The following is a 14,756-nucleotide window of genomic DNA, read 5'->3' as shown; positions in this document are numbered from 1 at the left end:
TAAAGCAATTTGTTACATCGCGAGACCTGATATCACGCGATACTTCCTGACGCGGCGGCCGGCGGCCCGCCGGCTCAAAGTTGCAAGTGCGGATTTTCCGCTCACGGGCACCAGGGGGTGCGAAACGACCACCATTCAACCCGAAATAAGTAATATAACCATTCCAGTGACTCCGAAGCTGTTCAGTTAAGGTAAAAAAGTTACTTAGTTCACCTTTAAATGTGCGCTGCGCCTTTAAGCATAAACTCTGAGAGTCACGTGGTTTCATCCTGCAGCTTCCTGGATTGAGTTCATAACGGAGAGCACGAACAACGGAGAGCACGAACGCCGCAGACGAAAAAACGCACGAGCATCCGACAATTGATCATTTCAAATCAGTTATCAATCTATTATCATTCCTACGGCCTGGTCAGACCATGTTACACTGTTACTATCTAATCTAAAGCAGGGTTTGCTGAAGAGCTGATTGTAAGTAACGTTAACGTTACTGTCTTCTGTTCAGGGCGCATACAGGACACAATGAGTGCTAGTCTCGCTTTGATATGTCATAATCAGCACTTTAGTCAAAACTGACTGAATTAATATAATGACACTAGAGTGTTTTGATGCTTTTGGAGTTGCTTGTAGGTTTCAAACGGATGCTGATCACAGGACAGTGAGATTAGATTGGATTTTGACTGGCAAACACCAGAATGCTCATGACTGCTCTTTTGTGCTGTGTTTTCATTTACCCTGCAAACAAACACAAATGCTCATGAAACAGCCTCAGTGTGTGCTGGATGAATAGAGGCTCACTGTCAGTGTGTGTGTGTGTCCTCAGAAACAATCACCTGACTGGATGCTGAACTATTGTCATCTGCTTCAGGGACACTGACACAGTTGAAGCTCGTGCTCAGGAGGTTTGAGGTAAGAGCTTTTCTTCATCACTTCTCTCTCTCTGTGTGTGTGTGTGTGTGTGTGTGTACATTATCATAATTATTAGTGCTGAGCAGCATATATCACACTTTGATTAAAAGCTAAAGTCAAAACATGAACAAATCTGAGGGATAATGGCTTACAGAATCACTTTTACATAATGAATGAGCTTCCTAATTTGTGTTGTATTGTGTTAAACTGTAATTTGCCTAGATAGATCGTTAGGTAGCAGTGTTCATTTTGCTATTTGAGTATTTATTCATAATTTGAATTAGCTATTATTCTTATATTTTCACTTTTCATGTTAATTTCAGTTCAAAGTTCATATTCATTTCAGTTCAAGTAATTGTGCTTTAGTCATTTTTATTAGTTTTTGTTTAAATATTTATTTTTGGCTTTATTTTTTATTGAGTATTAGTCATTTTAGTGCTTTATGGATGGATGGATGGATGGATAGATGGATAGATATATGGGTATATGGATTGGATGGATGGATGGATGGATAGATAGATAGTATGTGTGATTGATAATATGTGTGGGTGTGTGTGTGTGGGACGGTGGGTGGCTGGGTGTGTGTGTGTTTAAGAAGGAAACGCTCAGTCATGTTCATGTGTTTGAGCAGTCAGGACAGATTGAACAGAAGACAGAGGAATGTCTGCTATGAAGACTGAAGAGGATGCTAACGGGACGAGCACAGCTAACGGAGGAGGAGGGGGAGTAGTGTGTGAGGAGGGGGGCGTCACGGTCCTCAGGTACATTCAACATTTACAATAGCAGCATTTACTGTGGCCGCTTTCTTCCTGTAACAACATGCTTGACTTATGCTGTTACTGTTTACTAAAACTATTAAAAAATATTTTGTTAATGAAATAAATAATAATATTAGATGGCAAACTGAATTAAATAGAAATAAAATAAGTTTAAGCTGAAGTACCAAAATTATTCAATCTAAAACTAAAGAAAGAAAACAAAAGTCAAAGAGAGAGATTTAAAAACTAATAAAAATGAGAAAATTACTAAAACTTAAAGCTAATTCAAAATGACAATAAATACTATAATAGTCAGAGTTTTTATTGTTAACTAAAACTAAAATAATAATAAAAAAATAAAATGGAAATAAAAGAATTAAAAAAGAATTAAACTTCTTTAATTTCTGCTAGTTACCAACATTTTCATTTTCTTATAGTTTGACTTGAAATACTAAAATAACAAACTGAAATAAAAATTCATAAGAACTATATACATATTAAATAAACAAAAACTAGATTTTTTTCAGAAATTATCTAAAATTAAAACAGAAAATATATATATATTTTTTTAAATCTAAATATTAATAAACATTATAAAACTAATATGAATGATATAATAATAGTATTTAAAAAAACTAATACAAATGACAGAAATGAACTAAAATAAAAATGAAAACAGAAAATGAAAAAAATATATATAAATAAAATTATAAAAGTATATCAGTTATACTAAAGCAACACCGTTTGAGTGCGTAATAGTTTCATGAACAAACCCTTAATTCTGATGTCATGTGAACCCTACAGTCCCACTGATCTATCGGAGATGTTGGCAGCGGGAACCAAGGAAGTTCACGAGAAGGCCGAAAACACAGAGTTTGTCAAAGACTTCCTGAGGGGACGCATCCACAAGGAGCTCTTCAAGGTCAGTCGTGAAGGATTTTAAAGATTATAACACCTACAACTTCCATAATGTGGCATATCATTTTATCACATTAAACCTTGGTAGTATGATATGTTTGTGGCAGGTGATTAAACGGAAAAGAAATCCCATAAACTTAAAATTAAGGTGTTGAAGCACATAATATTGTTATCTAAAGCTAAAAGTAAAATGGTAACAATTTACAATAAGGTCCCATTAGTTAATTGGATGTAATGCATTAATTAACTGGAAACGCAAGTTTATAAAAAGATTTATTGTTAGTTCATGTCAACTGAGGTAATCAAATTAAACAATTCAACAATATTAACAACTTTTGATATTAATAACATGTTAGCAAATGTATAATAAATGCTTTAGAATATTTTTCATTGTTAGTTCATGTTGACTAATGTATTCAACTAAATTTTACAAATGTGATCCTTATTGTAAAGTGTTATAAAGAGTTACTTATTTAATTTTTTTAAATTATTTTAACTCTTTCCATTTAAAAAAAAAAAGTTGCTAGCCACCGCCAGCTTTTTTGACCATTTTCACAAAACGTTCATGGCCCCCAGAATATTTGGTTGTATGAATATCTGAACATGCAATATATCAAAGAACAGACCCTCTGCTTTTTAACCAGAAGATCTGTTTTATTCTAGCTTTATGCATTCTTTTTATATCAACACTTGAATGTGTGTTTAAGCAACATTTTTAGCAAAACGTTGAGACGTTTTTGTCAAAGACTACGTTCAGATCAGATTCAGAACGATGATCAAAACACGGATGGAGGAGATTGAGTCATCAACAACCTTAAAGCTTCACAGTCCTACAGCTCGTCCTGGGTCGATATTTAATTCAGTAACATTGGGCAGTTCTGATTAATATGCTGTGTAATGTTGGTGATCGTATTATTTTACATAATTTTACATAATATCGCTTGTTTCTGCTTCTTCTTCGCCTGTGTTTTGATCAGGACATCATTTTTCATTTTCTTTTAGTATAAAGGGATAGTTCACCCTAAAACGAAAATTAAGTCGTAATTTACTCACCCTGGTGTTGTTCTAGGGAACATATGTTATTTTTTTCTTTTTTGGACCTCAAATAGAGGAATTTTTCAGAAATTTCCCGCTCGCGCTCGTTCATATAATGGCAGTGAATAGCGACCAGCATCAAGCTTTTAAAAAACTATGCAAAAGTATCTCAGAATGATCCCGTGCGACAGTGTTCTGGGGTATGCCATAGGGTTTGGTGAAAAGCAACCCCAAATTTATTGTGTTATTTAAAACTTTGAAATTGAAAGTCAATCCAAGTACTCTCTTCTCTGAGGTAAATATATCCTTTTATATATGGAGATAATATATGGATACTTTTTTTGAGATTTCAAGTAGTTGCATTTCATGTCATTTTTTTATTAGGGCTGTGCAACGATTAATCGCGTCCAAAATAGAAGTTTGTGTACTGTGCATAATTATTCTGTATATATAAATACACACACTCATGCATGTATATATTTAAGAAATATTTGCTTGTATATACTGTATATTATAAATATTTTATATATAAATAACATGTTTCTTAAATATATACAATGCATGTGTGTGTATTTATATATACAAAATAATTATACACAGTACACAAACATGATATATTATGTAAACACAAACTTTTATTTTGGATGCATTTAATCGCGATTAATTGTTGCACAGCCCTAGTTTTTATAAATCTTGATTTTTTTTCCAACCTGTGTGCTTTTTCTGGGTGAGTCTGAAAATAAAATTAAAATGAATAAGAACTAAATAGACACATCTTTTAAAAAACAAATAAAAATGACAAAAAGTAAGCAACAAAATAAAAATGAAAAATTAATTAAAAAATTCTATAGCATTATTATATAAAAACTACAATAGCATCTCAATGATACTGAAATACCACTGCACTGTGTTTCCAGCTGGGCCATGTGGCTTTATTCTTCACGTACTCCGCCATGGAAGAGGAGATCGAGAGGAACAAAGAGCATCCTCATTTTGCTCCGCTCTACTTCCCTCACGAGCTCCACCGGCGCGACGCTCTGGCTCGGGATCTGGAGTTCTTCTACGGCGAGGACTGGCAGAGTCAGATCCGCATCTCTCCCGCGGCTCAGCGATACGTGGACCGCATCCGGCGGGTCGGCCGGGAGCAGCCCGCGCTTCTCGTGGCCCACGCCTACACGCGCTACATGGGAGACCTCTCGGGGGGGCAGGTGCTGAGGAAGGTGGCCCAGCGCGCCTTGAAGCTGCCGCCCACAGGAGAAGGCCTGAGCTTCTATGAGTTCGAAGGCATCCACAGCGCCAAGGCCTTCAAGCAGCTGTACCGCAGCCGGATGAACGAGCTGGAGCTCGACACAGACACCAAGAGGAGCGTCGTGGAGGAAGCCAACCTGGCCTTTCGGTTCAATATGGAGGTGAGCGGTGCAATTTAAAGGGGTCATGTTTTCTTGTTATTATTTCATGCAAGGAGTTCACTTAAGAAAAACCAACCGAAACAAAGGATTCAGTGATTCAGCTTAATTATTCAAAAATCACTTTTCAATTTTTAAACTGTATTTACTATTAAAATATTTCATTCAATTATTTTTTACTATTTTTATTATTTTTATTCTACATTTAAATACATTTTAAAATTATGAAATTATGATACAGTATACAGTAAATATAATATATATATATATATATATATATATATATATATATATATATATATATAAATAATTTAATTAATTTCAAAAATTGCATTTATTTATTTTGTTACATTATATATATAAAATTAATCAATCAATTAAATTAATTTAAATATTTTTTCTTACTTTTTTCTTTTTGAAATAATTTATTTATTATTAATTATTATTGTTATTATTGTTAAATGGATGATGTTTCCAAATACAATTTTCTAAATTAAATTGAATTGTTATTATTATTAATTATTTAATTTCTAAAATTGCTTTTATTTATTTTGTTTTTTTATATTTATTTATTTTAATTAAAATAATAAAAATAAAATGTGTGTGTGTGTGTATATATATATATAGAGAGAGAGAGAGAGAAAGTGTGTGTGTAATAAATTCATTTGTTTTACATTTTTCTTTTTGAAATAATTTATTATTATTATTATTACCTATTTTATTGGCAGATAGATAAAGCAATGCTTTTTTCTAAATGAAGTTTAATTAAATGAGACAACCACAATTTTAAAACTTACAAATAAATTAGCCTAATTGTTTTATTGTTAAATTTTACATTAGTTACATTTAATTAATGTTTTCAGGTTCTGTAAGTTTAATCAATAAAAATGTGATTCTTCATTATGAGTCCTTTAAAGAATGATGTTGATGATAATTAATTCAAGATGTGCAGATCATTATCTCTGAGATCCTTCACTAATACTGAATGAATGAAACTAATGGCCCGCTCATAATCTCTCTGTGTGTCGTCACCTGGAGGGCTTTGCAGTCGCTCTGTTAGACTGAACCTGCTGTCGCTGTGTTCATATCAGTGAGTGTGTCATTAGATGAGTCTCTCCTGCTCCGTGTGGCTCGAGTTTCATCCGTCAGCAGATGGAGTCCTTTGTCCTCATGGCAGATCCCAGATGAGCTCTGAAATTAAATGGACAAAACGGGGTCAAAACAATGTCTCGCATCTCACCAGCCTCTTTTAACAGAGCGTTTGACTGTGACATCTAGTTGAATGTGTTTATGTAACGCTGTCACTGTCACACACATGACAAAGAGCTTTTCATTAAACCTCAGTGTTCATTTGCTCATTGTTTCCTGTGATCTGGAACTGTAAACGTCCTTTTCTGTGTTGCGTGCAGATTTTTGGAGAACTAGAGGAGGTTGGAAAGACCCTTCAGGACGATGTTTTGGACGCCGCTCCTGCTCATGGCGAGACACAAGGAGACGTCAGTCAGTGTCCGTACCACGCTGCCAAAACGGGTAAACTTCATCTTCATTACACCTTAAACCAGGGACTCACTAACTTTACTGTCAGCCAAACCCAGGAAATATTTATTTTAAGTACACCTGAGCTTGAAACGGCACTTTCAGACATTCACCGTTCTCTGATGATGGTTAATGGTCACATGACATGCAACCAATCAAATAAAGTATTTAATCTTTTTAGTAAGCTTTTTTTTTAAAAAAAATATTGTTACACATATTTAAATGAAATTATCATTATTAGTTTTAACTGTATACTACTGTTGTAAATTACAATTGTACTGCGAAGTACAAAAAAAATATTTATTGTCATTTTTTAATTATCTGTTATCATAACGTTTTAGTTAAAGTTTTTGTCATTTTTATAAGTTTTTTTTTTTACAACACGTCTTTTATAGTTTTTTTCTTTCTTTTTTTCGGTTTTAGTTATTTAGTGCATCAAGTTAAACTCAATGAAAAAGACCTAGTAGTTGGGTCATATATAGCAATTCCGTGACCGTGGAGAGGGAAGGTTCGTTTCTCACTGGATTTGTCATCTATAAAGGTTAAAGAAAAAAATTAGTCGGGGTGCCCCTCACAAAAATGTGGGGAAAATCTTTGAGAGCCCTATATCCAAAATGGCTGCCGTCAGCCAAGCTGGAAATTAACTTTTTAATGGTTTTGGCCACAGTTCTGCATAATACATGGTTTCTGAGGCTATTTGGGTCATGCAATTCATAAATTATGTAGATTTATTGATTTGACCTATTTTTGACCTTCAAATTCAAGATGGCCGCCAATTTTTGGCTCTTTAAGGCGAGACGCTACAGGTGAATAGGGTCATTACTCGCATGAATAGGAGGAAAAAATGTATTGCAAGTTTTCTGTAATTTTTTGTTTAAATATGCTAATCGGGCTATATCTAATTAAATATGCGCTAATTTGCATATATTTTGAAGTGACGAATCTGACCATTGAAAAAAAAAAAGGTTCAAAATTATTTGTGCATTTTGTTGATAATATTCAATGAAAAGACATTACAGGATACATTACAAGAATATCTCCTTTTGAACCCTGTAAATCAGAAAATACTGCCAATAGCCTTAAATTCATTTCGGCCCTATTTTTAGCCATAAAATGTCATATAAATCAGGCCAAGAATGATGTATCAACAAAACACCTACTGTTCCCTGGCCACCTTGCATTGATCATCTTGAGGATGATGAACAGTTGTGTGAGTTGCTGTTGAAGCTTTTGACTTGGCTAAAACAGCCTCAGAAAAAAACTGCTGACCTCAGCCCAGCCACATTCAGTCTGGCCTCCATCAACCTGGGTGTAAATATCCATGGCATGACTCGGAGTAAAGATCTGGTAGACAATGATTACTTGAATATTATCAACAAAATGCACAAATAATTTTGAAGCTTTTTTTTTTCAATGGTCAGATTCTTCACTTCAAAATATATGCAAATTAGCACATATTTAATTAGAGATTAGCATATTTAAACAAAAAATTACAGAAAACTTGCAATATATTTTTTCCTCCTATTCATGCGAGTAATCAGCTGGCAAAGTTTCATGGTGATATCTGCAAGTTAAAAAAATGACCCTATTCACCTGTAGCGTCTCGCCTTAAAGAGCCAAAAATTGGCAGCCATCTTGAATTTGAAGGTCAGAAATAGGTCAAATCAATAAATCTACATAATTTATGAATTGCATGACCCAAATAGCCTCAGAAACCATGTATTATGCAGAACTGTGGCCAAAACCATTAAAAAGTTAATTTCCAGCTTGGCTGACGGCAGCCATTTTGGATATAGGGCTCTCAAAGATTTTCCCCACATTTTTGTGAGGGGCACCCTGACTAATTTTTTTCTTTAACCTTTATAGATGACAAATCCAGTGAGAAACGAACCTTCCCTCTCCACGGTCACGGAATTGCTATATATGACCCAACTATAGCTGAAATAAAATAAGTTTAAGGTTTTTTTATATTTTATTTCAGGTAACATTTATTATATTTCAAGTAACAAACATGTTTTGTTTTTTTTAAGTTTTTAATTTTAGTTAACTATAATAACCCTGAATAGATTATATATTACTTTAAATTCCAGCCTTTGATTTGATACTCTAATCTGTATTGCTATTACTGTTTTATGTCGATTAATTGTACAGCTCTATTTATTTTAATCTTATATTAGATTTTATTAATCATTAGCTTTTCATCAACCTCTACAGTTCTCTTTCAAACCCCCGTCTGGAAAACCCGGCCTTAAGCCTCAGCAAATGACACCGTTCACATGATGATTTCATTCTTTCTGTTTCAGCTGCCAGCAGCGGATCATCTTACATTTGTCAAGTGGCCATGACCGTGCTTAAAAATCCCTCCGGTCAAGTCCTATTGGCCGCCTGGATCGCTGCTCTAGCCGGATTGGCTGCTTGGTACCTCATGTGACCTCCTGTGGCCCAGTCTTAGTGCATCCCATTTGCCCCCTCGTTCTTGGGTAAATGTGAATAATAAAATAATAATGTATGAGCACAGACTTTTTAAACGCAGGATAGCATAGTTTATTGTGGCGGCCGTTACCGTTGCACCCGTCAGTGTTGATGAAGTTAAGGCTGGAGAAGAGCTACGGAAATATGCAGTGTTATTTTTACAGTTTTATCGCAGTATCGAGTCATTTGGTGCAACAAGTCAAATGGGCCGAAACATATTCTACTCAAGTTAATTGTGTTGAATTCTCATTCATCACTATAAGGGGCGCTATAGAAGGTATCAGTCTTCATACAGTCAGTTTTATTGGCCCATTTGTCTTGCGTGCTTTCAAATGAGATATGCTATGCATGCTTGCAGCATTTACAAAGAAAAGCAGTACTTCTGCAGGGCAGACTACTGAGATGTCAGGTCAAAAAATGACAGCCACAACGGTTAATGAAGAAAAAGCCTTTTTGAAGAGGTTTAGAATGTAAAAGATGGAAGAATTGCACATTTAAGGTCATTTTTGTCTAGTTGCACAACAGGATGTGTTACAGACTCGGCATTTAGGGATTTTTCTACATAGTTGGTTTAATGGACCAGAATGAACAGTTTTTACTAGTGAATTGAGTTTTTCGTTGATGATGAAGATAAATATATTTTATACATTCATTATTATTGTGTGTACATATATATTTTCTGTCATATATGTATACACAGTTATATACAGTATATGGTAACACTTTACAATAAGGTCTAGTGTATTAGTAAATGTTCATATTTACATTAACCAAGATCAATAAATGGTGTAGAAGTATTTTTAATATGTTCCTTGAGGTTCAGTCATAATATTAATTGCACAAAAAGCAAATATATATGCGGAAAAAAGATTATTTTCAACCTTCATTTTGACCCTCTGTCTGAAATGATCAGTTTTTAAGGGGCGGCTCCTTTAAGGCTTGTCAGTATACGGTCACTGTTATGATTGGCTAATGTCATTGAATAGGAAACAGTATCAACAGCCACTCGCTATTGCACTCGAGTAAGTGTTTTAAAAACATTATCCATATAAAACCGTCTTTTGCAGCGTCAGTGATTTTATTTTTTTACATTTTATTTTTGCTTTTGACGCGACGCTCCATCCATCCAGTGTAGGCAGATGTCAGCCGTTAAGTGACTGAACTTCAGTGGGCGGGGCCTGGAGGCAGTCATATGCAAATTAATTTGCCCGTGTGACATCACAAATCCTGCAATATCAAAATGAGCTGTTTTTGGAGCTTGATTAAATAAATGCTTTGTTTATGAGGAGGATGTTTTAAGCGATGAAACTTGCGGGATGTTTTAATGGCACAAAGATATGGTTTATATGTCTAAAGATCAATGCAAATTTGATTTCTCATTTCATGACTAATTCTAACTAATGTAGTTATCTAATGTTAAATAAAACCTTATTGTGAAGTGATACTATATATATATATATATATATATATATATATATATATATATACAATAGGCTGATATTTCAGTCCATCTCTAATTATCACCAGGGCTTTACTCAAGGCTCTGATGAACAATTGTCTGATATAGGAAGTATTTGAATGCAATTTAAACAAGGGAACAATACTGAAGGAATTAGTATACTGTATTTGTACAAGCTAGAATTCACAATAGTGTTTTTCTCTAAAGGTGATTCATTGATCTGACTTGCAGTATGAAATTATTAACATTTATGGATGCAATAATTTCTTGAGTCTTCTTCATGCAACTTTTAATCCATATATTGATGGTTTTGTTCCCTTTGACATTATATTCTAAGACCATAGCATGTGCAATGATCACCAAGGCACTGTGACATGACGCATTTGAGAAGGATTATGGGGGACTGTGTATCTGTCCTCATTTTACTGAGGCATGTGTCTGTTAACTAAAGGTGTTTTCTTTATTGAATTTAGTTTTGTATTAGAGCTAAACCTAAACAACATTATACTGATGAATAATTTTCTTGAAGAGTGTTTCATGTAATACCAAATACTGAGGGGCTGAACATTCACAGGACTTTTTGAACCAAAGGAAATGTTACTTTGCATTACTAATCGGATCATAAAACAGATCGTCATATATGCAAAGTGTTTTGCATAAATGGTTGTGCTTGGGTTTTATGCAGATAATTTAATTTGTTGGCTTATTTTGTGTTTTGAATAACTGACAGCTTATTTTAAAGCACTGGTAGACATTGAGAGTGGTGTTGATATAGTACAGTGGTTTTATTTAGACCGTTGTTTTGTGTAGTTCATTTTAAATTTCTTTATTACATTCTTTTTAAGGTTTAGAACCGGGGGTGCTTTTAAAAAAAAAATATTTTTTTTTTTTTTTTTAGTTTAAATTGTTCCCTTCAGCTGTATGTTCTCTGTAATGAGTAATAAATTCACAACTGTGCTGCATTCACTGTTCAACTTAATGTTTTATTTAAACAATTTTTTATTTTAATAATTCAAAATTTAATGTTAAGCTCTTTGTATGCTGTAAGTTACCAGAGAAAATAGAAAAAAACACATAATTACAATCTAAATGAGTAATTGAATGAGGCAAAACAATCTGAAGACTTATAATTTAAAATGTGCAGCTCGTATTTTTGCTAAAGCCATGTATTGATGTTTCCATACAAAATGTGCTGTTTGAGGTATAAAGTTACTATATTATAAAAGCCCATTTCCACCACATAAGAAAAAAAAGTCAGGCTCTGGTAAATCTTAATTTTAACATAAGTAATATATATATTAAGTCAGAATTAGGAGAATAAAAAAAAGTTCAAATTAATTGATATATTAATTCACTTTATATACAAAGTCATTATGGAAAATAAAATAAAAAAAATAAAAATGAAGTCATAATTTACTTTGTCATTATTCATTATTTTGACTTTACTTTTCATTTCATTTATTATTTTGTCTTAATTTGTACTTTTCTTCGCAAATGTCAGTTGTATGGGGGAGAATTATTTTCTATGAAATGTCACTTTGGTTGTCAGTGGCATTGAATAGGAATACACAATTTATACATTAAACGTGCAAAGGTCCTGATATGAACTTTTGCTTAAAAAAAAAAAAAAAAAAACTTCTGTTTTAACAGGGGTGTTATTAAACTGTTTATAACCAGTCTGTGTTAAATAACTGTTGAGTTAAAATGTTAGAGATCAGATCAAAGTAGGCAGGATTTACTCACCGCCAATGAACAACATGTAAAAGAAAGTCATGCTGGTCTATGCCTGGAAAGCTCTGTGGCAGATTTATATGGGATGCTTGAGGAGACCTGCTGCACAAGGTCAACCTGAAGCTTCCGCCTGCACACCCACTGAAGCTAAGCAGGGTTGAGTCTGGTCAGTACCTGGATGGGAGACCTCCTGGGAAGACTGGGTTGCTGCAGGAAGAAGTGAGGCCAGCAGGGGGTGCTGCTCATCCTGTAGTGTGGTGTGTGTGTGGGTCCTAACGCCCCAGTGGTGTTCAACTGTACTGTAAAAAAGCACCCCTGTGGTAAATATAAACCCTGGAGTCTTTCTTGGAAGTACTAGGGTTGTAACCCTAGTGTAAAATAATCTTCCCACCACAATCAATGCAGGTAGTTTGTTTCACATCACAATTGACAGTACTTTTAGTTCTTACTTGTACTAGGGTTACAACCCTAGGGTTACTAGGGTTACAACCCTAGTACTGTAAAAAAGCACCCCTGTGGTAAATATAAACCCTGGAGTCTTTCTTGGAAGTACTAGGGTTGTAACCCTAGTGTAAAATAATCTTCCCACCACAATCAATGCAGGTAGTTTGTTTCACATCACAATTGACAGTACTTTTAGTTCTTACTTGTGACATGCTTCACATCCTCATATTCTGAATATATAGTCATGTATTGATGAATCCGTCTGTGCCTTTAATGCAAAACTATGATTGCTTAGTTCAGCCAACAGTCAGAGAATGATTAAACGACTCAAACCACATTACCAACTTGACTTGGTAGATCTCTGCCCATTAGATCTTGCTTGATTGTTTTTCACTTGCACAATAAACTTAAGTTTCAATTTTATCAACCATGTATTAAATTATTTGTCAATGTACAAACCAAAGGACTGCCATTGGTGCAAAAACATTAACACTTTAGGTAAATAAGATTCAAAAGTAACAAATTTAGAAAAAGTTAAAGCTTTGACTAGAAAATAGTATTGCACTCATCAGGAAATTAAGCAAATTCTGATGACCAATATTTTAACACTAAGAGCTGCCATTTCCACTTCAACTTTTAATATCCTGCAATGTAGTGAACTATACACATTTCAGACCATTTACATTATGAAATACAAACAATAATAGGTTGAACACCAAAGAATAAATTGCCCAAATCATGACACAGGGACAAAAAAAAAAAAAGCTATGAGACATTTAGGAGATTAGAAGATCTAAAACTGCACAAAGCATACAAAGTACAATACTACTGCTTTTAAATATTCCCCAAATTTTAGTTAGTCAGTGCCTACAAAAGAGTCAGACACAACAAGTCACTCTTAACCAATCTGGCACACAACCCTAACAAACTTAACTAGCACGGAGTTCTATCCTTCAAATGTAGCTTAAAAAACACAAACACAAGAGCTTCATTTGAAACGTTTATTCGATTTCTATTCTGGAAGACATCACTTTGCATAATGTGGCCATTTTATAGAGTCCCTTAGCCCTTTACGGAGTATCGCGGCTTGAGGAATGGTTGATTGTATAGCTGGACATCTGACCCAGATTCACGTAGAGTCTGTGCAGTCTGCGGGATACCAGAGAACATGCCAGATGATGCTTGGGCACTCAAGCCTAGAGATGGAGTTAGGCTTGAACCTGTGGGGCGTTGCATGGTCACAAAATGCTCAGATATTTGGTTACTGCTTGTATAGTCAGGAGCTTGAGATGAGGGTCTTTCAACTACACCAGTGAGAACCTGGGTTCGCAGAGAGTCGGCGCTATACAGGCCATTTGACCGCTTGTCACTGGTAGACTGGCTAGAAACAGCAAGGGCAGAGGAACCAAGCTTGGCATATGCATGAGACCCAGGGGTGTACTTGCTAGAGGGGCTTTGAGAATGAAGAGAAAAGCCACCATATCTGCTGCCACCACCCTGTGCAGAAACAAATGGTCCAGGATCTCCTGAAGATGAGCCTCCAGCTGATGACAAGGAAGGAAACAAACTCTGCATTGGAGAGCTTTGAGACAGAGAGCTACCCTGTGATGCAGCTGCACCTGAGGTCTGAATACCTCGTGAAGGCTGCCATCTTTGAGACTTCTGGCTTTGGGACACAGAATAGCTTTGAAATGCTTTGCTGGACTGGTCAGAGTTGCCTATGACAGTAGAGGTAAACTGCTTCCGTGAACTCTGGACTGTAGCAGACTGACTGGCAGGATGTTGGGGTGAGAATAGTGATACACTTGGATAGGAGGATGAAGACCCAGAGGCAAACTGACTTGTGGTACCTTGAGGCTGAAGTGATCCACCATAAGTGGTGCTTCCCTGCAGGAGGAATGGCTTCGAGGACCCTGACTGGGTGCCAAAGCTAGAGGTAAACTGCTTCCCTGAACTCTGGACTGTAGCAGACTGACTGGTGGCACCTTGGGGTGAGGATAGCAATACACCTGGATAGGAGGACAGAGACCCAGAGGCAAACTGACTTGTGGTACCTTGAGGCTGGAGTGAACCACCATAAGTGGTGCTTCC

The 14,756-nt window shown here is 35.2% G+C and overlaps 1 protein-coding gene across 1 annotated transcript; it reads left to right on the top strand.

Moving 5' to 3' along the window:
* The first annotated feature begins 273 nt into the window (after window positions 1-273).
* On the top strand, window positions 274-11,452 carry hmox2b (heme oxygenase 2b). Its single transcript, XM_084128117.1, has 7 exons — window positions 274-468; window positions 821-906; window positions 1,538-1,667; window positions 2,469-2,586; window positions 4,535-5,026; window positions 6,433-6,553; window positions 8,863-11,452. Exons 3-7 carry the CDS (start codon window positions 1,567-1,569, stop codon window positions 8,988-8,990), a joined length of 960 nt encoding a protein of 319 aa, XP_083984243.1. The 5' UTR covers window positions 274-468; window positions 821-906; window positions 1,538-1,566; the 3' UTR covers window positions 8,991-11,452.
* Window positions 11,453-14,756: the final 3,304 nt, after the last annotated feature.

Source organism: Abramis brama (assembly GCF_963993115.1).
Source record: "Abramis brama genome assembly, chromosome: 1".
Classification (NCBI taxonomy): domain Eukaryota; kingdom Metazoa; phylum Chordata; class Actinopteri; order Cypriniformes; family Leuciscidae; genus Abramis; species Abramis brama.
This window is presented reverse-complemented; position numbering and strand designations above follow the sequence as displayed.

Bases quoted from the DNA above. Each gene is read 5' to 3' on its own strand.
- hmox2b (XM_084128117.1), top strand. From the start codon at position 1,567: ATGTCTGCTATGAAGACTGAAGAGGATGCTAACGGGACGAGCACAGCT. The intron at 1,668-2,468 runs GTACATTCAACA...TGAACCCTACAG, and splicing joins GGGGGCGTCACGGTCCTCAG to TCCCACTGATCTATCGGAGA. The intron at 6,554-8,862 runs GTAAACTTCATC...TTTCTGTTTCAG, and splicing joins GTACCACGCTGCCAAAACGG to CTGCCAGCAGCGGATCATCT.